The following is a 26,106-nucleotide window of genomic DNA, read 5'->3' as shown; positions in this document are numbered from 1 at the left end:
TTTTTTTTTTCCCCCTCCAAACTGTAAATGCATGTTGAATTATCAGGAAGATTTTCTGCATGCTACTCATCAGGGACACATACATGAGCTTTCCAGGTAGGGACTGTAGTACCCCATGGAAACAGCCCATCTCCAGTACTAGGTGAGCCATTAAAACATTAAACAGTATATAATAACAGTCAAAATTACTACTTGTGGACTAAAACAAAGGACACATTTCCACTACAACAGAAATAAACTTTAATTCATTGAAAAGTGCAGCAGTGAACAGGGTCCTTCGAAGGGCACTTTCTAAGTCAAATGACTGAGATGACACAGAGCCAGGGCAGGAGAACTTCCAGGAACAGATGAGGCAAACACAGAAATTCACAAATTCAGTGGGACCTAAGTGGTGGTGAAACAAAAGAATTCCCACCTAGTTCCACTGGTGGACCAGTTTAAACACCCCTTTGCTGTCTCTTAATAAGGATCCTGGGACAATTTAACTTCTTCTGTTCAAATACTAATCCTTAGACACTTTAAGAACAGTTGGCAGACTACCCTAGTGTTGTTAATTAAAACATTTAGAAATAGCACCGCTGGTCGAATTCCAAGTTGCAGGGAATGTTATTGTATTTGCGGGAGAGCTTTGTGATTGATAGGAAGTCTTATAAGGCAAAATCTTTATTCATCCCCAAGATCTCTGTTCATTCCTAGTAGTTACAGTTCTCTATTCTGAAGGGCACCTGGTCTTCTTAAAAGGGAAAATAGACCCCCAGTCAGTACAAGTGAGAGAAAAAAAGCAAGCCTCCTGCAGTGAGGCCCTTATACATAGTCAAGAATTTCAGTGCATTTTGTGGTCTGTTAGTCTATAAACTGAGGCTTCTTTATGAAAGATGATTTTAGCATAGATCCAGAGAATGAAGCCAGTCCAAGAGAAAAAAATTAGAGACCATTTAACAATGAGAGGTACAAAGGGGGCTTCAGTCCGTCCCCCTACCAACCCAACCCCAAATCTGCTGCATGAAAGAGCAGCTAGTTGATCTGAGTTACTCTCACAACCTCATCTGCTTTCAGGAAGCAGCATCATAAAGCTGAACAATACCACATCACAGTACAAGACCTCGTAAGAGCTGGCTTCTTTTTATTCAGGAATAACTGGTCAACTTTCATTAATGTGGAAACTGACTGATTAATGTTAAGAATCAGAGAATAAAGCTGATACCCATACTCAACATTGTAGTTTGCTTTTAGTTACAAAACTGTTAGAATTTCTTTTCCTAAAACAGTTCAAACAGAAGTATTCATTTCTCTTGCCCATTTCACCTCTAAATACCACCACAGTTACTGGGATTGTGTAAAGGAATAAACCTAATGGCTATTAACCCAACATGGCAATCTGGGATTGTGATAGAAAGTTACTTATTATGGCCATGTGTTACAAAGTGCTTAAAGCTCAACCTAGGACCTTACATAAAGCTAAAATCACAACTGCCTGAGTTGGACAGATTATAAACCACAGTTCCTTTTACCTGCTGCCCCACCATCAATTAGCCTTCTTGTGAAAACAACATAAGAATGGGGATTAGTCTTTGAGCCAAGAGACAGAAATATAGGTGTTCTAAACAGTGACGAAACGTCAAAAAAATCTGATTTTGACAGAGAAATAGTAAACAAGGCCCAAATTGCACCAGATTCCAAAAACTCAGGAAGAAGTTAGCTGAAAGGGAAGAAGCTAAGTAGCTGGTACTTTACATCAACTCTAAAATTCTTACATCTTATAACAAACAATGTCAGCAAAATGCACAGGGAGTGTCACAACGTCACTTGTGGGCCTGGGACCCAGGCTCCTTGCTGGGCAGGCACTTACTATACCTAATTTATGGCCTTTCATCAACCCGAGAGCCCTACTACTGGAGGCCCTCAGAAAACACAACCTTCACCAACCCTTGGAAGTCCTTCTCTGCTGAAATACTTAACCCACTTTATCTTTCAGATCTTAGAGGGGCGAAATTCCCTCAACAGCCCTGGTGTTAACTGGCTCACTATGTGAGCAGTCACTGGCAAGTAGATGTCTATCACCTTCAGTAACTACTTAGAATTAGCCTGTACCAAAAGCTTGCTATTGTTCTATTTCAATGAAGCACAAGCCCAGAATTCCCAAAAATGAACAGAGCTTGGTTGCTAAGTTTTGAATTTGTGACCTTATCACATTGTGATGGTTATTATAAAAAGTGTATTTTTACTATCTAAAACCAATGGTTTTTGTCTTTAATCAGGTGGTTCAGCTCTGATGGTGGTTCTTCAAGCCATGTGATATTGGTATTTTTGATAGTGAAGTGCTTAATCTGGAATGCTATGCAGGTCCTCTGATTTTAGGTCAAGCTAGATACCAAAAACATTTCCCACCCCCAGCAAAGCAATACCATTTATCTGAATGGATTTATAAGTCCAGATCACATGGGGACTAATTAAAAACTGTGGCCGCAGGACAAAAAGGGTTTGGTGAGAACAAAGATCTCAGGAGTATTGTCATCAGCTAAATAAAGGGATCAGGGACAGCCACTCCTGACACATAGGCAGAGTTCACAGTTTAACACATTGCACAAGGAAGTCAGCTGATTGGGTTGCTTTTTCAAACAGGACTTAAAGCCAGTCCAGAAACCCTTCCAGGCGTGGTCTTGAAGACTAGCTACAGACACCTACTCCAATCACTTCATCAGAAAGAGGTGAGCAGAGATCCAACCGCACAGGTGCTACAGAAGGTGTTTTGAGAATCTTCGTGTCCTGACGCTGCCATGATTGCTGAACATGAGACGAGGGTCAAACCTATACCTGGGGACAGAAAACGCATAAAACAATGTGGCATTAACTGTTATGAGCCATTGAGTACTTCATTCAGAATATTAACTGGAAAGACTGGCAGGAGGGGATACAAAAGCAGCAGCTAAATCACCAGAAGAGATCTAGTGGGAAAGTCTAGTACAAAGTAGGCGTACTTAGTAATTAAGAGCAATTTCATCATAAGTCAGCGAGCACAAAATAATACAGTAAAAGTGGAGAAAAGAAAAACAGAAGTCAGGCAAATCTTGAACGGTGTTAGGAGGAAAGGTTAAAGCTTTTGGGGGGAGGGAGGGACCCCTAAACTATAAAGCAGCCTGGTGCAAGAGTGCAGCTCTTGCTGAAAGCCCCTGCAGCATTTTCAAAGCCCTGTCTTCTTTTACGTTTTGACACACAGACTGTGGTGGTAAGAGGTAAGGTATGCACTTCAGACAGGAGCCTGAGCCTGGCTTATTATGAACATAGGTACCTAAAGTCACTGATGTCTCTGGCCACCAATAAAATTGGAAGGCAATTCACATGAAGTATCTAGCACATAAAATCAATTCTGCCTGCTGATGCAGAAGATGTGGATTTGATCCCTGGGTCAGGAAGATCTCCTGGAGAAGGAAATGGCAACCCATTCCAGTCTTCTTGGCTGCAAAATCCCATGGACACAGGAGCCTGGCAGCCTCTAGTCCATGGGGTCACAGAAGAGTTGGACTCGACTTAGCAACTAAATAACAAAGGAATTTAAAAGCCACGTGGACTTTAAATAGCTAAAGCCAACATCAGCAAAGCCAGCATCAAGAATCTTAGCCCTAACCCTCCAGAATGTAAACAAGACACTTAGTAATGGTTAAAAAAAAACAATTTCATGGAAGAAGGCATGAGAGAGTAAGGTGTTATTGAGACCATCTGGCTTATGTAAGTGGCTGAACCTCATTAAAGTCTCTATATAAACCTTAAGATTCTGCCAGGCAGGTGTGGAGATCTACTCATCTTGTGAACGCCCAAGACAAGCCTCTCATACAAGCAAGCTGAGGCTTGTTCAACCAAGATAATGTGTCCAAGATCAACGGCTGTTTTGAGGATGGAGACAAGAAGGCTGGGTAGAAAGATATGAACCAAGAAGGCTGGGTAGAAAGATATGAACTTACATCTTCTCATGAAGACACAAAAATCACAACTAACTGCTAAACAACCATTGGCAACACCCCCCTAGCCCCCAAACTTATCAAAAAGATATCCTACATCCAGAGACAAAGAAGCCACCACAAGGCAGTGTGGATGGGAGGAGGGGTTGAGACAGAATCACGTATATATATGGGCAAGTCCCTCTGCTGTTCACCTGAAACTATCACGACATTGTCAATCAGCTACACCCCAGTACAAAAAAAGAAAGCCACAACAAGACAGCAGGAGGGGTGCAACTGTGACAAAAGCAAACCCCACACCCATGGGTGGGTGACCCCCAAACTGGTAAAATATTTTATCACAGAGGTTCTCCCACCAGAGTGAAAGTTATGAGCACTACATCAGGCTCCCCAGCCAGGTGGTCTGGCATCGGGAGGAGGAGCTCCCGAAGCATTTGGCTTTGAAGGCCAGTGAGTTTAGAGTGGGGGAGGAAAGAGAAACTCCACTCTTGGAGGGTGCAGACAGTGTGCACCAGGACCAGGGGAAAAGCACGGTTTCCGTCAAGTCTGAGCCAGACCTACCTGCTGGTGTTGGAGGATGTCCTATGGACGCAGGTGGGCAGCTGTGGCTCACTGTGGGGCCACTGGCACTGGTGGTGGTAGTTCCGAGCAGTACTAGTTGACATGAGCCCTCCTGGAGGCTACCTTCTTACAAGACCTGGCCTCACCCAACAGCCTACAGGCTCCAGGGCTGGTATGCCTCAAGCCAGACAACCAAGAAGGTGGGAATACAACCCCTCCCATCAGCAGACAGGCTACCTAATGTCATCCTGAGCCCACAGCACCTTGCTAAACACAACCCATGACATGGCTCTGCCCACCAGAGGGACAAGATCTGGTGGAGTTGGACAGTGGGCCCAACTCCACGCCAATGGGCCCACACCAGTCTTCTCGCCCGCTAGGAAGCCTACAAAAGCCTCTCAGACTGACCTCATTCACCAAGGGGCAGATAGCAGAAGCAAGAAGAACCACAGTCCTACAGGCTGTGGAACAGAAACTGCAACTAACTCTTCTAACAGAAAGGGGAGACCAGATGCAGCAGCAGAGGAATATGTCTCATACAAGGGAGCTCGATAAATTCCCAGAACAACAACGGACTGAGATAGACAGGCGACCTACTAAAGAACAGATGCAGAGTTCCCATAGCAAAGATTATCCAAGATCTTGGGGGGAAAATGGAGGTACAGAAATGCTTAAAAAAGAGACGATCTGAAAAAGAAACAAAGACGAACAAAACCTGACATGAAAAATACACTAGAAGAAATCAGTGACAGAATAAATGAGGCCAAAGAATGGTTAAGTGAGCTGAAAGACAGAATGATGGAAATCACTGCCTTGGAAAAGAATAAAGAAAAAAAGAATAAAAAGAAATGAGGACAGCCTAAGAGACCTCTGGGACAACATTAAATGTACCAACATTATAGGGGTCCCAGGAGGAGGAGAGAGAAAGGGCCTGAGAAAACATCTGGAAAGATAATAGCTGAAAAATTCCTCCATATGGGAAACAGTCTCTCAAGTCCAGGAAACACAGAGTCCCAGGCAGGATAAACTTAAGGAAGAACACACCGAGACACACACTAATCAAATTGGCAAAAATTAAAGAGAAGGTATTTTAAAAAAAACAAGGGAAAAACAACATATAACATACAACAGAATCCTCATAAGGTTGTAGAGCAGAAACACTGCAGGCCAGGAGGGAGTGGCATGATATATTAAAAGTGATGAAAAAGAAGAACCTAAAACCAAGAATACTCAGAAAGGCTCTCATTCAGCTCTGATGGTGAAATCTAAAGCTTTTAAGTTAGTCATCAAATCATAGGAGGAGAGAAAAAAGGAAAGGGGCGGGGGAAAGACCTACAAGACTGAAGCAAAAAATGGCAGTAAGAACATACATATGTATCAGTAATTAGCTCAAACACGAATGGATTAAATGCTCCAACCTAAAGAAATACAAAAACGACCCGTACATATGCTGACTACAAGAGAGCCACTTCATGTCTAGTGAAGCCATTTCATGAAGCCACTTCATGTCCAGTCACTACAGACACACACATATATATATATATATATATATATATAGACTATAGTCACTATGGACACTCTCTGTCCAGTAACACATACAGACTGAAAGTGAGGGGCTGGAAAAAAGTATTCCATGCAAATGGAAATCAAAGGAAAGCTGGAGTAGCAATACTCATATAAGACAAAACTGACTTAAAAATAAGGACTCATATGAGACAGAGAAGGATCTTAGTTCCCTGACCAGGGACTGAAGCCACGGCCTCAGCGGTGAAACTGCAGTCCTAACCACTGGACAGCCAGGGATCCCCACCACCTGGTTTCAGTTTACTGGCTTCCAGGTCTCGGCTCTGCATGCCGTGCTTGAAAGCAAAGTGTTACATTTCTTTAACAAATAGTCTACAACCCTGTCTTTTTAGTCACATACATTCCTTACTAACTTGGATTGAAGATATCACTTCACGTGTTAGGTGGCTAAATAATTAAGTTACTAATTTTCATCAGCCTTGGATATCATTCTCTCCTCTTTCCTATAATCAGAATTTACGAACTGAAATAATTCTTTCCCAAAGAGAGTTTGATTTTTAATTTTATAATCAAGCCAAAAATGACAGGCGGCTTGCCACAGGCAGCTCAAAGGCATAGGGTGTTGTGAACCATGTTCCTGGTACAAAGTTACTATTTAAGAGGCATGAGAGTAGCAAGAACAGAAGTAACTTAGTAGGGTGAGTTAAATGTCTTTCCAACCTTCATATATTGTAGTGGGCTTATTTATTTTGACATCTGAGAGTTCATACTTTCATTTTGTGTATTTAATATATTAAATTTACTGGCAAGTATTCAAGTTTCTATAATTGGGGCTTCTGAGAAATGAAAGGAAGGCAAGGCTCTGAGAAGCACTAGGACCAGGGTAGCCCTTGGTCAGCTTACATTAAAGCAGCCCCAGGTGTCACCAGAGCAATCAAGTGGTAACATGACAAGAACCACAGGCAGGAAGGGGAACAAGAGCCCTGTGTGGTGGGGAGCAGAGCTGTGCCTCCAGCTAGAGCACCCACTGCCTGCGGAGAGCAAGAGTTTCAAGCAGCTCATTTTCTCAGCACAACTGGCTGCTGCACTGAGACCCAGCATTCCCCATATAAAGCAGAACAGTGAGAAACAGCTCAGCTCAGAGCAGGAAGGACCCACTGGGCTCCCTCTGCCTCCAGGAACCGCAGGACTGCTGACGACAACTGGGCAAAGTCATTGAGGACGATGGGAAACTTACCCGGGGTCAAAGACCCCTGGAGTGCGGCAGGTTGGTCCAGAGCAGGACTGTAACATCATCAGCCGATAGTTCATCTTTCCCAGAAGCTCTGGGTCTATGCTTTTAGCAATGTTATTGAGTTGGTGTGGGTCTGCAGTCAGGTTATAGACTTCTACGAACACCTACAGGGAATGAAAAGATGGAGGAAAGAGAAGAGCAAGCGTTATTACATCTGAAGTATGCCTCATGTGAGTTATTTCTAAATGGAAAGAGAGGAGGTGGATTAAAAACCAAGGCCTGGGAGGATGGCATCCGGTCTCAAGATCCTCAAAGAGCCCTAGGGTACAGAGCAGACAGTGGACCATCTGTTCTGAGGGTTGAATTACTCTGAGTCTATGGCCCACGTGCTGGAAATGAGCCTCCAGCACCCTTGTGCCTTCAGGGAAAGTCAGGAGGGAAGAGCCTACCTTCTATAATTAAAGCAGAGAACAGAAGGCAGGACTGTCAAATGGCAAAGGCTCAGAAACTAGACTAAGTAATAAGGTTACCGAGTGAGACTTGATATCCGAATTTTATCTTTGCCTTACAGTTGTGAAGATTCAAATGAGAACAGATATGAAAGGAACCCATCTTATAAAAATGTTGTTTTCCTATTTTAGATATATAACACCACTTGAGGAAAGATACATTATTTCTAAAATGAGAGGCATCTAATAACACTATTTTCCCCTCCATCAGTACTTTGTTCTTCAAATTGGAGTTAATTGATAGGCTCAGAAGATGTAGATAAATTCTGCTTATAAAGGCTTCAAGTAGCTGCCCTTACACTGTCACTTATCAAGTGGAAGGGACTGAGTTTGAGGGAAGCTCTCTTGCTTGTTCTCTGAAGTGCTTATGACCTACAAGTAAATAGCGAGCAAGTCAATTTCTGAGAAACATGATGAGTACTGGCTCCATATGGCAAAATGCAGGCTGCCAGATGGCGTAGGTGTGCACTCGCTGATGAACAGCAGAAACAAGGGACTGGAGTGCGTGTGGTCCTCCAGATACTCCACACTGATCTGGGCTGGCTAAAAGCCCCCTTCCTCCAAGGATGCTGCCTTTAACCTGCTGATTCACATGAGCAGCACTAGACTATGCTGTGCTAGGAACAGGAGGGTCTGAGCCAGCTGGTGGCCAGGAAGCTTTCTAGGAAAGGCCCCCGACTCCTTTTGTCTCCACAGAAGTTCTTACCCTCACCCCAAACTATCAGGGGAGCAAACAGACCAGGCATGTAGCATTCTGAAAAAGTGAACTGTGTGTATTTCGGGCGTATGTCTGGGAGGTGATGGAAGTAGAGAAAGCCCCACCCAGCAAGGTCAGTTAGAGAAGTCAAGTATAGCCTTGTGGAATTCTATTTCCTTAACCAATGGAAATGTAAGTGTGAGTACAGATAAGAATTGGGAGATTGTGACTGACATACGTATAGTCCCATGTATAGACAGATAGCTAGTGGGAAGCTGCTGCATAGCACAGAGAGCTCAGCCTGGTGCTCTGTGATGACCCAGAGGGGTGGGATGAGGGAAGGGGAGGGAGGTTCAAGAGGACGGTGATATATGTATACACACACAGCTGATGCACTTCATGGCACAGCAGAAACTAACGCAATATTGTAAAGAACTATGCTGCTGCTGCTGCTACAACTATACCTCAGTGAAAAAATAAACCCGATCTCCCCAAGGAACATTCCTGGAATTTCTCTTCTGCCACCAAGTCCAGCTAACAAAGCCCTGGCAATAGACCCAAGGGGTGGAGGGGCAGAGGGCCGTCTTACCTCCTGGTCATCAAACTCGCAATATTGTAAGTTCCACAGTTCTGACATGGTCCTCACACAGGCATAGGTGTTATTATATGCATCTTCACACACACAGTCAGGGAAACATTGCTGTAGGGACATTAAAAAAGTTAGCTGAAAAGCACCTTCCATAGTGACAAATGCGGCACACAGCGGCAGCCAGGCTGGCTCGAGCCAGACATACAACTGGACAGAAATGAGGAAACTTTCCCCAGAGAAGTAAACTGAAAACGGATGGGAGGCTCAGCTCCTACTAAGGGCTGACTCGATTAGGGAACATGAGGTGTGGCTGCTGTGTGTGTAGACTGCTGCCGTCTCTGCCTGCTCATCTGCTGGGAATGAGTTCTAACGAGCCCCTGTAAACATACAGGTTGGTAAGGAGAAGAAATTAATACGCAGGTGAATCACTCTGCAGGTTATTTTAGGTACTTTCATCCTCAAGGCTTGGAGAAAGTCTGAAATTTTGTGGAATCATTTGCAGTAAGTTGTTTATGAGCACTCTTATCACCAAATAGGACTTGACTTTGATTCCGTCAAGTCTTCCATACCATCTTTTGGTTGGGTTCTTCCTATCTTTTAACATGTCAGTGTCAGGCTTCCGTCTGGAGTTGACTCTATTACCCATCCTCTCTAAAGAGGGGCTGATGTCGCTCATGTTCCCTCCATGACCAGCCTGGCTGCCACCAAATCAAGATGCTCATGCTGGCCCTGTCTCTCTGTTGGATGCCACTGATCACATCCCTAATGAAAAGTGGTACCACAGTTGGCATGGGTAGAAAAAAGGAAGGGGTCCTGATAAAGTAAGAAGGAGGGCAGATGTGTGAACTTGTTATAAAAACTGGAAGAATTCAAAGTGCCCGTTCTTGACAGTATGTCGGCAGATAATCATTTTCAGGATTACTTTTACCTTTGTTTACCTCCTAACCTCCCAGAGTCAAAGTGACAGGAGGAGGACTCAGATTAACTGAGTTTCAGCACTTGGCACGTCTAAACCCGTGCCGGCTATGCCGTCCGTGAGAAGGCGTCTAAGAGAACTTGGGCCACACTCACAGACACTCCAGGACTCAGGGAAGGACACGTGGGGTCGGTGACGTTGCGGCCTTCTCCCTGATATTCCACCAGGACGTCTGATCGCCAAGTCAGATTACTGGCCCCTTTCTAGAAAGAAGAGCAAAAGTGGTTTCGGTGAGGCATCCAGAGCAGGATAAAATCACAATGTTATTCATTCTGCCACTCAAGGGGTCCTGGGAGTCAAAATGAACTGACTGTCCAGTAACTGAAGGGAATGACTAAAATGGAGGCATCTGAAGGCCGCCGAGTGTCACATCCAGTTGTATAGTCCTCACGTGCTCTGTTGCTCAATCATGTCTGACTCTTTGTGACCCCATGGACTGGAGCCCACCAGTCTCCTCTGTCCATGGGATTCTCCAGGCAAGAATACTGGAGTGAGTTGCAATTTCCTCCTCCAGGGAATCTTCCCAACCCAGAGATTGAACCCAGGTCTCCTGTGTCTCCTTGTACTGGCAGGTGGATTCTTTAGCACTGAGCCACCTGGGAAGCCCCTAAGATTCTCACAAGCGATGTCAAATGCTTTGCACATAGTTATTTCTCAGGACTACTCCTGTGAAGCAGGTCAGGAATGGAAACCAACAAAGTCGTGAAGCAAGAGTCAAAGTTGTATGGCAAGGTGCTGAAAGTTCAGATCAGAGTAAACAATACTGTCTATAAACTCTAAGAATTCGTCTAAGCTCATGCTGAGACATTAAATATGGCTGGTGAGCTAAGGACTGTAACAGGGCTGAAGTACCTCTTGATGGTCAGAATGAAGATACCATACATATATAAACTCATTTCATTTTTGCTGCACATCAATGGAGCAGAAGGAAAAGAGCAGAAGCGTTTGAAATGGGAACGTTTAAGACACACACACAAATGGTGAAAGGGAGAGGGAGTTTGGGATCCAAAGGACAGTGTAAGGCCAGGATGGAAGCAGGACACCTGGTGTATGGGTTCCTGATACCCAGCTTTCAGACAAGGAAGCAGTGCCAAGGCCGGTGGACAGGCAGGCTGGACCGAACAGAAAAAGGTCCTGACAGCAGGCTGCCCACTTGAACTACACAGAATGGCAGCTGACGAGAGGCTCTGGGGGTTTTGAACAAGAAAGTGACACAGTCAAGGCTGTGCTTTAGAAATGCAGCCCAGCAGCAGAATCTGACCTAGGCCAGGCTAGAAGGGGCTCCTAAGGGAATTCCCTGGTGATCAGTGGTTAGGACTTGGCACTGTAACTGCCAAGGGGTGTGTGTGTAGGGGGAGCGAGCTCTTAAAATGGTCTATAGTCATAGTAGTCAAAGTCTGGTTTGTGGTCTATCAGCAACACCTGGGGGCTGCTTAGAAATGCACCATCTCAGGCCCTACTTTGGTCTTAAAGGGCCTGTCTACATTTTTAATAAGATCCTCAGCTGACTCATATGTACTGTAAAATTCGAGAAGCACTGCTCCGTAAGAGTGGTGCTCAAAATGTGTCCCCAGCAGCTGGAACTGGTTACAAACTCAAATTCTTTATTCCCAGTGGGGGCGGGGAGCAGTCTGCACTTGAACCAGCCCCTCAGGCACTGCTGATGGGTGCTAGTGTGAGAACCACTACCCTGAGGACTTGAGTGGACCTATCTAGCCTGGTGACCACAGCAGGGGCGAGTGTGTGGTCTGCTCAAGGCTGTAGGGGGTCACAGCTGCTTGGAAAGGAAAGTCAGAGAGGAACTGATGTCCTCAGTCACTGTTCTACGAAGAAACCCACACCATCTTGTGCAGATGAAGGTCACAGAAATCCTAAGCTACAGGAGACTTCAGCAGTCACCAACTCCCCTGTAAGAACCCATTCTGCCAATCCTGAGCCCTGGAAGCTGGGGGTCAGGGGAAGAGCTTATCTGTCGGCCTTGAGTGGACCTCAAAACCCCACACTTAAATGTAAAAGTATACAGGGAGGAGAAGAGTGCCTGGAGGTCGAGAGCAGAGCTCTCCAACTTGGCTGCATATTAAAACCACTGTGGGGCCACGTCACATCTCCAATTAATCAGGCTTGCTGGGGCTGGGACCCAGGAGTCAGTATTTTTCTTTCCCAGGAGATACGAATGTGCCACCAAGTCTGAAACCAATGAAGGGGTCATTCGGTGTTTTCTGTCAAAGTCTAGACAGTATTTAGAGGCTGTGGCTACACAGTCTCTGTTTCCACTTCTCGATTCTGCTGTTGCAGCAGGAAAGTAGGCGGAGCAGCACACACAGATGACATGGGTGAGCACAGCTGTGTCCTGATCCAGTTTCATTTACAAAACCCCCAGGGTGGGCTGACTTGGCCCGCAGGGGTTTGCCATGCCCTCGTCTACAGCAGCCCTGTCCAGCAGAACTTTCTGACTGAAACGTTCTGTGACTGTTGCCTGATACAAGGTGTTTGCAGCAATTGATATGTGGCTACTGCCACTGAGGAACAGAATTTCTCACTTTATTCTAGTTAAATAGTCACATGCAGCTAGTAGCTACCATATTAAGGCAGAGCCAGAGGTACGAGAGCCCTAATATGCCAGAGGTTTCCACAGGACTAACCTTCAAAAGAACAAGGAAGATAGCCAGGTCCTGGGTGGCATTTACAAAACTGCAGAGAAATCAGCTATACACAGCATAATGATTTTATCCCTATAGTGTAGTTTTTTTTTTCTTCTCCTAACTAGAAATAAGATTAACAGTCTAAGATTTGTCTAGGAAGAGTGAAGAGATAAAAATTTCCCTCTATCTGATCCTATAGATTTATTGCAATTCCAGCTGAAGCCCAAAAAGCAATCTGAAGAGCTGTTTTTATAAAGTTTACATGGAAGATGGAAGAAAGATAACTGTCTTTTAAGATACCCTTAAGAACAACTCTTAAGAGACCCCTAGTAACCCTAAGAGAGAAGTGTACCCACGCAAGGTTTAATTATACAGCTTTATAACAACACACTGGTTGAGGGATAGACAGATCTGTGGAACAGAAAAGACAATTGAGTATTTATAGAAAAAGAAATGAAACTGAATTCCTGACTCCTACCATGCAAGAAAACCAATTCCAGATACATCAAAGACTCAAAGCTAAGAGGCAGAACTACAGAACTTCCAGAAGAAAATTTGGGAGAACTATTTTCCGACCTCAAGGTTCAAAAGTATTTTTATAAACAAGACACAAAGGACACTAAATCATCTCATAAAATGAGGTGCTTCACACACTCAACTCCTGCACTGTCATACCTTAATGCAGGAAAAAGACAAGTCACAAACAAGGGGAATATCATGGGCAAAAAGAATTTCACAAGGGAAGAAACACAAAAGACATACATGAAAGATGATTCACTGATCAAACACCCAACTGAAAAAACAAGCAAAGGATCTGAATAGACATCTCTCCCAAGAAGATATACAAATGTCCAACAAACACATGACAAGGTATGTTTGACACATGACAACAAATCAACATGATTAATCATTAGGAAAATGCAAATCAGAACCACAATGAGTCCCACTCATACCCACTAAGACACAGTAAAAAGAAAACAGCAACTGCTGGCAAGGATGTAGAGAAACTGAATCCTTTCACACTGGTGGTGGAAATACACAGAACAGTGCCATCACTTTAGAAACAGTCTGGCAGCTCCTCAAAAGGTTAAACAGAAAAATCACCACATGGCCTAGCAATTCTACTAAGGGTACACTCAAGAGAATGGAAAACATTGGCGCACCCAAAAATCTATATACAAATGTTCACGGCAGTGTTACTCATAGAGTCAAACGGGAAACAATGCAAATGTCTACCAGCTGATGGCTGGATAAACACGTGGCTGGATAAATAGGTGGAACACCACTGTTTAGTAACAAGAAGGAATGAAGGAGTAACATGTGTTACAATGGGGATGACCCCGGAAGACAGGCTCAGTGTTTTCAGCCAATCACGAGAGAGCACATGCTGTACGATTCCACGTACAGAGTTTTCAGCCAATCACAAGAGCACACATGCTGTATGATTCCACGTACAGAGGTTTCAGCCAATCACGAGAGAGCACATGCTGTACGATTCCATTTACAGAAAATGGCCCCAGCAGACGGATCTACAGCGACAGAAAGCAGTGCCTGTCTGGTGCTGAGAGGGAGCCTGGAGCGACTGCTAGTGTATCTGGGGGTTTCTTTTTGGGGGTGATGAAAATGTTGTAAAGTTAGATTATACTGAAGTTGTACAACTCTATCAAAACCGAGTGAACTGTCAACTTTAAACTGGTGAATTGTATAGTAGGGGAATTAAGCTGTGAAAAAAGTGATTCATCTCATTAATAAAGAAATATACCATAGAACCAACTATAATTTTGTTGTTTTTTCACCCCCTAGATAGGCAAAAAATGAAGTAGTCTGATAGTTTCATATAGAGCAAAGGGAATTCTCGCAGAGTCGGACACGACTGAGCGACTGAACTGAACTGAACTGGTGGAATATAAACTGATGATGATTTTGGACAACAACTTGGTGATATTTGCAGGAATGAAGATGTGAGGTTCCCGTGACCTTGCTGTGTGCACACATGCTCACTGGGAAACATGTATGAGAATGCCACGGCAGCACTGTGCCTAGAGCAAAAGTACAACACCACAAATGTACACTGATAAAGAAATATGTAATTAATTTATAGTGATTATGAAATTGAGTAGTTATATAACGAAGTGGTGAAGCATTCCTTCTTATGATGGAATATTAGGTACCAGTGAACAATATGGATCAATTTGCAAACAATGCTGAATTGAAAAAAAAAGTCTTGATTACAACTAGTAGAATGTCATCTTTAGAGTGGAAAAAAAGATAGGTATTTTCCCCCCAAGACAGGTATGTTGTTTATGGCTACGTGCATGATAACTACTAAAAAAATAAAAGCCAGAGAGTAACAACCGTAAAATTCAGAAAAGTGATAACTGGTAAGGGCAGGTAAGGGGTGGGATGGGGAGGAGTGCATAGGAAGACCCATCAGTATGGGGAGTATTTTGGTTCTTAAATGGGATGATGGGTTCATGGGTATTTCTTGTGTCTTATAACTTACATGAGTGACATGTATTCTCTTGGATGAGCCACACATCACCTAATAACTGTGACAGAGTCATACAAATCAGTAAGAGTTTCCTAAAATATAGAGTACTGACCTGTCACAGTTCTCTATGCCTAAACACATTCACATACATTTTTAATGAAAAAGAGATGCTGTCTGAAACCTCCTTTTCTCCCTGCAGTATGTGGCAGGCATCTTTCTAAGTCAATGTATACTTATGCACAGCATTTACTGTTGCTTTAATAGTCTTGTTTAATTTCACCACAATGTGACCAATTCCCTACTGTATATTCAGGTTTTTAATTTTCTATTAATACTGTATGTAGGCTTTTTTTAATTAAACTTTTTATTTTGTATTGGGGTACAGCTGATTAACAATGTTGTGATGGTTCCAGGTGAATATTACATGTAGTTCTTTATAGTTAGCATTGTGCAGTGCTAGAAGGTACTCAAACAATTCTTGAACGAATTTTGTTCTCTTAAGAGTAAATTCCCAGATGGATCTGCTTGACATGTGTATTTTGAAGTGATGGGTCTTATTAAATTAGCCTACTGATAGCTTATACTGATTACACTTCAGTGAACAGAGTCTGAGTAGTTTTAATTTTTCTCAGACTTCTGTAATTACCGGGTATTAATCTTTTTCGTCTTTGCCAGTTCTACAGGCAATAGGGGCCTCCTTCAGTTAAGCCTTTCTTTGATCAGCATTGAAGCAATCTTTTTGCACTGACTCTGGTCATTTTTAATTCCTCTGAGAATTGATTAGTTACTTCTTTTGCCCATTTTTATACTGGGATATTAATTTTTGCTTTTAAGAACTCATCTATTAGGATTAGCTACCCTTTTTCATATATGCTGCAAATATTTTCTCAATTTGTTACCTGTCTCTGTGTATGATGGGGCTTTGGGGGGAAGAAGGAGAAAAGGAAGGATACAGAACTGTTTTTCTGTGTCTAGTCTTTTTTAAAGAAAGCTTCTTCTCATTACAGACATGAGAAAAACTGTATTCTCTGCTTCCCAAATTTGATAGTTTTAAGATTTAAAGGGTCTCCCCTGAAGATTTAAAATTTAACTCTACTTATACAACCTGGAATTTACTTCAAGTCTTGGCTCATGGCTGATTGAGGGCTTTATACTCACCAAAATGGGCAAAAAAGACATCCCATCCATCTGGGTCTTATTCAGGCTATAGCCCGCAATGTCCAAAATAGTAGGGCCCAAGTCAATGTTGGCAACGAGCATCTGAGAGAGAGAGAGAGAAAGAAACGATAAATTGACTCGGAACACAGCTGGTCTCACTTTCCTCTTTTATCTACACTAGAGTTCTCTTTCCCCAAACCCATCCATGAAACAAGCAGCACTTTCTATTATCTTTTGTACAACCCATACTTCCTATCACATATATTCAAATATAACTATGACAATTTTAGATATAAAACATACAGCCTTATAAAGTTTATAATACATGCCCCTGGGAAGTTATGTTTATTTTACACACACTGTTATTGACCAAAACATTTTTCAAGATTCCTTTAGGATTGCCTTGAGTCTGTTATGAATGACAAGAAATATGTCAGGCTACTGTACACAAGTGTTTTCCAACTTGATTATTCTTACTAGTTCAATACTTGACTTCAAATTGACTCCTGACATTTTTGAAAGGCTCAAAGGTTGAATGCTTGTCACCCATTAGGGCATCCACCTTTTAAATACTTTTTCAAAGTGACACCATGGCTAAAAATATTTGCAGTAGGCTTTGGACAGTGCAGAAAATTTATCTCAACAATGCATCAGTAAGTTTCCTTAATGAGCACAAAACCTGGATGTTAAAAAAAAAAAAATCCTAGAAATTAAAGATACTGTGTAGCATTTATTCCTTGACATATCTCCTTGATTTACTGGATAATTTTCCTTCTGTACACAATATCTCTACCAGATCTCAACCAGAATAGTCCAACAGAGGACAGAACAGGAGTCATATGTGTAACTTAAAATTGTCTCGTGACCACCCTAGTGGCTCAGACAGTAAAGAATCTGCCTGTGATGCAGGAGACCTGGGTTCTATCCCTGGGTTGGGAAGATCACCTGGAGAAGGAAATGGCTACCCACTCCAGTATTCTTGCCTGGGAAATACCACGGACGAGAGGAGCCTGATGGGCTACAGTTCATGGGATAGCATACAGTTGGACATGATTGAGCAACTAACACTCTCACTTTCAATAATCACACTAAAGTAGAAAAAAAAGGTAAAATTTATTGCAAATGTTTATAACTATTTAACATATCAGCAATACAAAAGAAAATGATGAGATTTTACTTTATAAAAAATTTTGAACCAATTATTTGAAATCTGGTGTTCTGCATCTCAGTCTGGACTATCCTATATATGTTCTGCCTCAACAATAACATGAACTTTTGTAGCAGAGGATATAGGTGTAGAAGTCACATGGTCACAGGCTAGAAAAAGCCTTGGAATGATGAGACAATCCAGGGAAATGAAAGGAACTAATGTTCACTAAGCACCTACTCTGGGCCAGTTCCTAACGCATATCCTCATTTAAGCCTCATGACGATTCTAGGAGCTTCCCTGGTGGCTTGGCGGTAAAGAACCCCCCTGCCAATGCAGGGGATGCAGGTTCAGCCCTTGGGTGGGGAAGATCCCCTGCAGAAGGAAAGGGCAACCCACTGCAGTATTCTTATCTGGGAAATCCCATGGACAGAGGAGCCGGGCGGGTTACAGTCCATGGGGTCGCAAAGAATCAGACACGACTTAGGGACTGAGCATGCACGCACCATCCTAGGAAGCAGTATTTCCCCCATTTTACAGATGAGGAAATGAAAGAGAAGTAACTGAAGCAAAGTCAGCAGCCTGTAACTGGAAAAGCTGTCATTTACTAGAAATAAATACCAGTCAAGAAAACTGTAGAGAAAACTCAGATCGTCTCAGGAGAAGCCAAAAGGGGATTAAAAAAAAAACCTAACTAATCCTGCTACTTTTCATTTAAAAGCAAACCCAAGAGTGCAGACACAAAAGGCAAGAAGACATCTTCTGAGTAGCAGCCAGGTTTCCTGGCTCCTAGAGAAGGACTGATGATTCCTGGAGGGCACAGTGATCTACATATCCTGGCTCTGAATCATTAGTATAACTCTGCAGCTGTTGGAAATTAACCTTCAGCAGCAGGCAACTCAGGAAAAGCAATCCATGTTAGTGAGGATAAAAAACACAAAAACGATGTCTCTGGGGATTACACAAGACCTGGTTCCAAGTCCCCCCGGTCAACTGAGCAGCTTAGGAGACAGTCAACAAGAGTGAGCATGAATGTAAAAGAGACCATGGCAGGAAAGGACAGACAAGCAGAGATGCCGCCTCCAGAATCAGACAAATGCAACAAGGCTTCAAAATGTGACTGCCTGGCATATTTTCAATGATGTCCAGAACATGAACGAAACCAGTCCCACAGGTATTATTAACATGTCCAAGGCACCAAAATAATGAAACGGACAGACATAAAACAGTGACTGCCCAGCTCAGTAAAAATGGCCTCTCCAGCCATCAGCTAGGGGTGGGAATGCCCTCTAGTGGCAGTCTGCTGTGTGTGTGTGTGGGGTGGGGGGGGGGGGGATGGGGAGATGGGGGCTGGGGCGGGGAGGTCTGCAAGATCCGGAACAAACCAAGTCGCTAAGATTCAACACAAGTACCATAAACACATCCCCAGGACGCTTTCTTTCCAAGTGTCTACATAATCATATCTTCCCTAAAAATGATGGAGTTTTGTTTGACTAAGAAGCAGAGTCTCAAAATTAGCATATAATGTTAGGAGATGGGAGACTTCTAGTAGATACCAAGTGTAATTGAAGAATTTGAGAGAATTATACCTCTCTCTGGTTTTTATACAGCCAGGAATTACAATGGATACTGTGAGCCCATCACCATAAGGGTGCCTAGAAACAGCAGCATTTCAAGTTCCTAAAATGGTAGTGCTTTTATCACTGAGTGTAAACCTAAAGATTCATTTATGCATTGGAACAGAAAAGGCTCTGACAAGACCAAGTAAATCAGTCCATAAATCACAGCCTCACAATTTATTTGGGAATGGTCCTAGGATTTAAGTATATAGACATTTTGATCAAATAAAAGGCCCTAAAAAACTGAGGCATGAGGCATGAGATAGAGGGATATCTTGTCTTGAACCTGCTTATTTTTTAGGTCTAGAAACTACCTAAAAGAATAAGGGCTCCCAGAAGGACTTCGAACAGACATTTAAGCCCTGATGTTAAAAGAGTTCATATAAGGCTTTCAAAAGAAGACTGGAAGCACACCAGATAGCACCACAAATCCACCTAGTGAGCAGCACTGAAAGCAGAGAACTCTACATATCTTGGGCTGCTTCACCTCGATCTGCTCCTCATCCCCCACTTCCCTAACAAGGAGTAAGCTGGGATGAGACCTAGTAACACTAGAGAATTCACACTTAGCATCTTTCCAATTTCACATGGGGAAACCAAGGCTTAGTGTAACCAAAGTCTTAAAGCCAGTAAGCGGTCTTCCTGACTCCCTGTTCAGTTCGGTTCCCCTGAATCATGCTATGTCATTTCCATTTTCCTACCAACATTTTCCTTTCTTAAAGCCCTTTAGAAGAACTTCCACCACCAAATCTAAAGCTAGGTTAATGTCTAGCCAGAGAAGAAGACCTCAACAGCCAGTGCTTGGCATCTGCCCATACCACCTGCCCCTGCTCTCCTCAACAGCCAACGCAAAGCTAAACCCACTGCTCAAATGTGCCATTCTGGCCACCAGGCTGTTGCCGGCTCAGCTCACCACCCCGTGACCCTCACACAGAACCTGCACTGAGACAACTGTGCTGCCAGCACAGGATGAATCAGCCACCATCGCTGACACTGTGTTAGATGGGAGCTGGAAATTTCATACTTCTCACACCACAACTGTCAGCACAGAATGTCGTAAACCATGGTGTTTTTCTTTTGTTGGCTGTACTGCATGGCTTGCGGGATCTTACTGCCCTGACCTGGGATGGAACCCAGGCCCTTGACAGTGAAAGCACCAAGTACTAACCACCGGACCACCAGGGAATTCCCCCAAACCCATGGAGTTTTGAGAACACTGAACTTTCTGACTTGGTTCTGCCACTTACTGTGTAACCTTGGTAATATCCATTTACACAACTTGGATGTCCACCATTGTACGTTAAGGGCTAGGTGTTCTTTTTTTCACTGAAGTACAGTTGACTTAGTATGTTAATTTCTGCTGTAAAGTGATTCAGTTATACACATACAGAGATACATTTATTTAAAAATATTCTTTTCCATTATGGTTTATCATAGGATATTGAATGTAGTTCCCTAGACTACATAATAGGACCTTTAAAAATTTTTTTGGTTTATATCGGAGCATAGTTAACAATGTTGTGTTAGTTTCAGGGGTACAGCAAAGTGATTCAGTTATACAAATACGTGTATCTATTCTTTTTCAAATTCTTTTCCCATTTAGGTTATTACAGAACATTGAGGAGAGGTCCCTGTGCTATACAGTGGGTCCTTGTTTATTGACTGTATAAGCAATTGCTTACATCTGCTAATCCCAAACTCCCACTAAGGGTTGGGTAGTCTAAGGTTGGATAATACCTCTCAGGTAGGGACTCCTGGAGTCAAAAAGACAAACTTAGTCAGGCGTGTTAAGTGTGAGGCCAGCTGGGAACCTGGGAAAGGCACTCACTCTCTGTGGGGTAGGTATCTACCTTGATGTCCCAGAGGAGAGCCCTAAACTAAAGCCCCAGAGGACATTAACTTAGCCGGGTGAAAGGGGCATGAGGTGTGCACGCAGACAGAAGCGGCCAGCTGCGCAGAGGTAAGGGGGTGAGAGAGACGTCTGGTCGGGGTAGGAAGTGAAAGGGGTTCAGCACAACTGCCATCTTCTGCCCTTGGACCAGCTGAGCTCATTCTCCTCCCTGCGCCTTTACAGGCACTGTCCCGCTGCTGAGGACGCCCTCCCACAGATCTCTGCATGACTGAAGCCTTCCGAGACCTGAGGCTCTGCCTAAATGCCTCAGAGGCTTTCGCTGATGAATGCAGCTCAAGTATCTGGCTCCCCCTGACACGGGGAGTTAAGGATTAGCCTTCCAATGACAGCTGTTGCTGTGACTCCCAGGCTCCTCGTGTAGCGCACTGACACAGGAAGATACCTGTCTGAACCATAGTCATGGTTGAGTGTATGCATTCTGGTTAAGCGTACATCAACCAGACTGCCAGAGCTCAAATGCAGGGCTCTGCTATTCTTTAGCTACACCGTCTTGGGCAAATCACTGAACCTCAGTTTCCTCATCTATAAAATGGGGATAACTGTATTCATATCTCAAAAGGCTGTGAAGGTTAAGTGAGTTGATACAGGCAGTAACACTTGGAACAGCACCTGTTGCATCCTAAGTATTCAATAAAGGTTATTATTGTTGAAATGGCTTCGTAGGACCTGGTTTCACTTAAATGACTTACAGAAGGTGAAGTTTCTGATTTTAACATTTAGTGCCACTGTCAACTTGAGGAAAAAAGGAACAGTCTGTTCCCTGGGCAGCTGGCTGACATCTGCGCTCATCAGCCTCCCTCCTTGCACAGACGTAGTCCCAATAGCCCTCTTCCTGGGACACGCACATGGCTACAGATGCGCCTCCTCAAAACACTCCCAACACCCAGAAGAAGCTTTTATGGTTGAATGGTCTTCCAATCTTGCCCATCTCTCTTGAAAGGAGATGTCCATTTAGAGGGTAATGGATTTGTAGTGGAAAGTGACTGGCTTTAGAAATGTGGGTCTTGAGAGGAAAAGAAAATTCAGAAGGCAATTACGAAGGCCACTTTAAGTTTCTGAGACAATTTTAACAGAATTCCAATCAAGAGCATTGTGAAAGGAAACAAGTAAATGGCAGACCTTTAAACAAAGTAAACATTAAACCCTCAAATTAAATTCAAGTACCCAGAATACCTAGAAATGCTGGCCTATCTTCCAATTTTAGCTTAAATGATCCATTTTCTTGTTTTTTGTTTGTCTCTCTCACAGAGCTGGGACTGAAATTGTGCTATCCAGGAAGACGGTAAACATAACTGGTAGAGCCTATCAATTCTTCTCTCTCAAGGTTAGACCAAAGAGTTTGGATCAAGGTGCCCATCATCTGCCTCAGTATTAAAACCAGATGGAAACGGTAACAAAAGAATAATGTGATCCTTTATGATAGTTTTAGGAAAGAGAATCGGTAAAGCAGAAAGGCATTAGTAAGGGAAGAGTCCCACAGAGAGGGACTAAATTCTCAGAAGACAAGCTTTCTGTAGCCTTATATGCAGAGGGAGCTGAGACCAGGCGGACGGGTATTCAGCCGGGAATACCTGGGAGCAGGCTGGAATGGAGAATCAGAATCTGCATGTCAACAAGGCCCCCAGGGGATGCGCACACACAGGAAGCCTGAAGAGCCTGGCTCTACAGGGCTGTGGGCTCCAGCCTGGGCTGCCTCTCAAGAGTCACTATGAACTGGAGGGAAAAAAAAGCAGAGACAGGGTTTCTAGTCCAGTCCAAGTGATTCAACCCAAAACTTTCTGGATGTTGAGCCTTTCACTTTCAGGAGGTAGTTTTAAAGAGCACCCTGGGGAAGTGCAGTCACCATGAGACAAGCGAAAGCTATTCATGCTGATGTGATACGTATACAAGGGGAAAATACAGCGAAGAGTGGGTGGCCAGCAGTTTACCGTTAGTATATGTCAGATAGTGAAAGACAAATACTATAAGATATCACTTATTTGTGAAATCTAGCAAATACAACTGGAGAAGGCAATGGCACCCCACTCCAGTACTCTTGTCTGGAAAATCCCATGGATGGAGGAGCCTGGTAGGCTGCAGTCCATGGGGTCGCTAAGAGTTGGACACGACTGAGAGACTTCACTTTCACTTTTCACTTTCATGCTTTGGAGAAGGAAATGGCAACCCATTCCAGTGTTCTCACCTGGAGACACAACTGAAGTGACTTAGCAGTAGTAGCAGCAAATACAACAAACTACCAAATATAACAAAAGATGGATATGGAGAACAGATACAGACACAGAGAACAAACTAGTGGTTACCAAAGGGGAGATGGGATGGGGAGGAGAAATACAGGAATGGAAGGTTAAAAGGTTCAAAGTATTAGTTGTAAAATAAGCTACATGGATATACACTACGACACAGGATATACTGAAAAGCCTCTTGATGAAAGTGAAAGTGGAGAGTGAAAAAGTTGGCTTAAAGCTCAACATTCAGAAAACAAAGATCATAGCATCTGGTCCCATCACTTCATCAGAAATAGATGGGGAAACAGTGGAAACAGTGTCAGACTTTATTTTTGGGAGCTCCAAAATCACTGCAGATGGTGACTGCAGCCATGAAATTAAAAGACGCTTACTCCTTGGAAGAAAAGTTATGACCAACCTAGATAGCATATTCAAAAGCAGAGACATTACTTTGCCAACAAAGGTCCATCTAGTCAAGGCTATGGTTTTTCCAGTGGTCATGTATGGATGTGAGAGTTAGACTGTGAAGAAAGCTGAGTGCCAAAGAATTGATGCTTTTGAACTGTGGTGTTGGAGAAGACTCTTGAGAGTCCCATGGACTGCAAGGAGATCCAACCAGTCCATTCTGAAGGAGATCAGCCCTGGGATTTCTTTGGAAGGAATGATGTTAAAGCTGAAACTCCAGTACTTTGGCCACCTCATGCAAACAGTTGACTCACTGGAAAAGACTTTGATGCTGGGAGGGCTTGGGGGCAGGAGGAGAAGGGGACGACAGAGGATGAGATGGCTGGATGGCATCAGTGACTCAATGGACGTGAGTCTGAGTGAACTCCGGGAGTTGGTGATGGACAGGGAGGCCTGGCATGCTGCGATTCATGGGGTCACAAAGAGTCAGACACGACTGAACAACTGAACTGAACTGAACAGGATATACAGCCAATATTTACAAATAACTCAATGGAGCATGGTCTTTAAAAACTGTGAATCATTATACTGTATACCTGAACTTACAGAATATGGTACATCAAGTATACTTCAATTAAAAAGAAAGAAATAAGAATCACTGTTTGCAAAGCTTACAAATACACTTGTAAAATCTTAAGCCAATCAGCCTTTATCCTCAAAGGAGGAGAAACAGAATAGGTCTCCTCTTGGGAGGAAAAGCTTTCTTTTCTCAGGCAAATTCTACCTGTATACAGCACCACCGTATCAGGAACCTACCTTGCTTGTCTGATTTGGTTTGATCCCAGGCCCTCGAACCAATAGTGGAACTTTGATATCAAATTCATACAGCTGCCTTTTGTCTATTGGCAAAGAAAACTGTCCTGGAAAAAAAAAAATGCATAGGGTAAAGATGGAGCCAAGATAGAAATGTCTCTCATGCACGCATGCATTCAATCAATAGTAAAAATTAAAAATAGCCTTTTTTTTTTTTTTTCCTAATTATGGTGTTTTACTGAAGAGCTTAAATCCCCCAGGGTCCCTAATTATTACAAGGCAGGAAACAATGAGCTCATCTTCTTTAAATAAATGTCCAGAGGAACTCCCTGGCTTTAAATAGGCAAATACAACAAAAGGAATGACTAGAAAGTACTGAAGCACAAATATACATTAATTATGTGTGATACTCCACCTGATCACAACCAAATGAAGTTAGTCTAAATGCTGTTAAATAAAGGAACAAAACCATTTATCCAGCCTTTCTTGAATAAACTGTACCTCAAGATAACCAAACAGTTGATGAGGCAAATTTCCTGAGGAATTCCAGCTAGTTAAGTTCAAAAGGAAGGACAGAGTTATGAAGTCGTATTTTGCAGTTTCTGAGGGAATTGATTTTCGCACAATCATCAATGGAAGTTTCAGCCACAAGAGGTTCACAGGAGGAGCTCAGGTTGGTACCGCATGAGCCATCAATCAGAAACAGCATCTCTAAAGTGAGGCAACCATACACCCAGGCTTCATGATGTGAAGCAGTAAGAAGTACACAGCAGCATCAATAAGAAAGCATTCTTGTTGAAAAACACGCATTTCTATTAAGACTCTCGATCTAACTATCAATCTATAGAAAATGCTGAGTATAGATAAACAAGTTATCACATATGCAATTAGCCATATCTAGAATGTGATACTCTAAAGGACAAAAGACCAGTTTCTCCGATAAATCAGTGGCAAAAGACAGCCGTACGACACATAAAAAGTAAAGGTAGCGTGTGGATTTTATGTAGGTTCTGATATGTAATCAACTAATCAGATGCACAATCAAGTGTTGACGTATGGAATCACCATGTCTGGAGTGCCTTCAGAAACTTCTAGCTAAAAAAGAAACATGCAGAAGGAATGAGGAACTCAAAAGACTGGCCCTGTGTCACTGAAAATTAAAGCTAGCCAACGAAGGTTAGTTAATTTACTAGTGTTTACTTTGACTTGAAAAATATTCATAATAACACATGAAATGCCTAATCAATCTGCTTCTCTGCAAATATCAGATTAATTACCTTCAAGTTTAGGAAATTTAGAGTGGAGAAAGAAGAAAATACTGATTTTTAGCTAAAGAAGGTCCAAGTAAAAAGGATGAAAGTCAAGGACATGGGGTTGACTCATACTGCAGTTGTGAAAAGACAAAAGCCACAAAAGAAAAACCACACACACCAAAAACCTAATGTCACAAGACAGTTTTTCCCCAGGGCAACCCTCTCTTCGTCTTCCTGTGTAAAATGTCATACCCCTGGTCTCTAAGATCCAATTATCTTTTAAATCAAGTTCAGTTTCTCACCTCTTTCATAAAGCCTGCCTCCAACCCATCAAGCTTATTCTCTGCTTAGACTCCTTAGAACACCACATAATTCAGCCTGTCAAGTGGCAAGTA

General features: G+C 43.0%; 1 protein-coding gene across 1 annotated transcript in view; it reads right to left on the bottom strand.

The window, feature by feature from the left end:
• Positions 1-216: 216 nt before the first annotated feature.
• GNS (glucosamine (N-acetyl)-6-sulfatase) overlaps positions 217-26,106 on the bottom strand; it is a 48,130-nt gene continuing 22,240 nt past the window's right edge. Inside the window, exons 9-14 of the mRNA XM_004006495.6 lie at positions 24,462-24,565; positions 16,338-16,439; positions 10,142-10,249; positions 9,071-9,181; positions 7,279-7,439; positions 217-2,814 (exon numbers count right to left, since the gene is read on the bottom strand). Of these exons, the coding sequence (XP_004006544.2) occupies positions 2,736-2,814; positions 7,279-7,439; positions 9,071-9,181; positions 10,142-10,249; positions 16,338-16,439; positions 24,462-24,565 (665 nt within the window). The 3' untranslated portion in view covers positions 217-2,735. The remainder of the gene's footprint in view (positions 2,815-7,278; positions 7,440-9,070; positions 9,182-10,141; positions 10,250-16,337; positions 16,440-24,461; positions 24,566-26,106) is intronic.

This window comes from Ovis aries, chromosome 3, assembly GCF_016772045.2.
Source record: "Ovis aries strain OAR_USU_Benz2616 breed Rambouillet chromosome 3, ARS-UI_Ramb_v3.0, whole genome shotgun sequence".
Taxonomy (NCBI): domain Eukaryota; kingdom Metazoa; phylum Chordata; class Mammalia; order Artiodactyla; family Bovidae; genus Ovis; species Ovis aries.
This window is presented reverse-complemented; position numbering and strand designations above follow the sequence as displayed.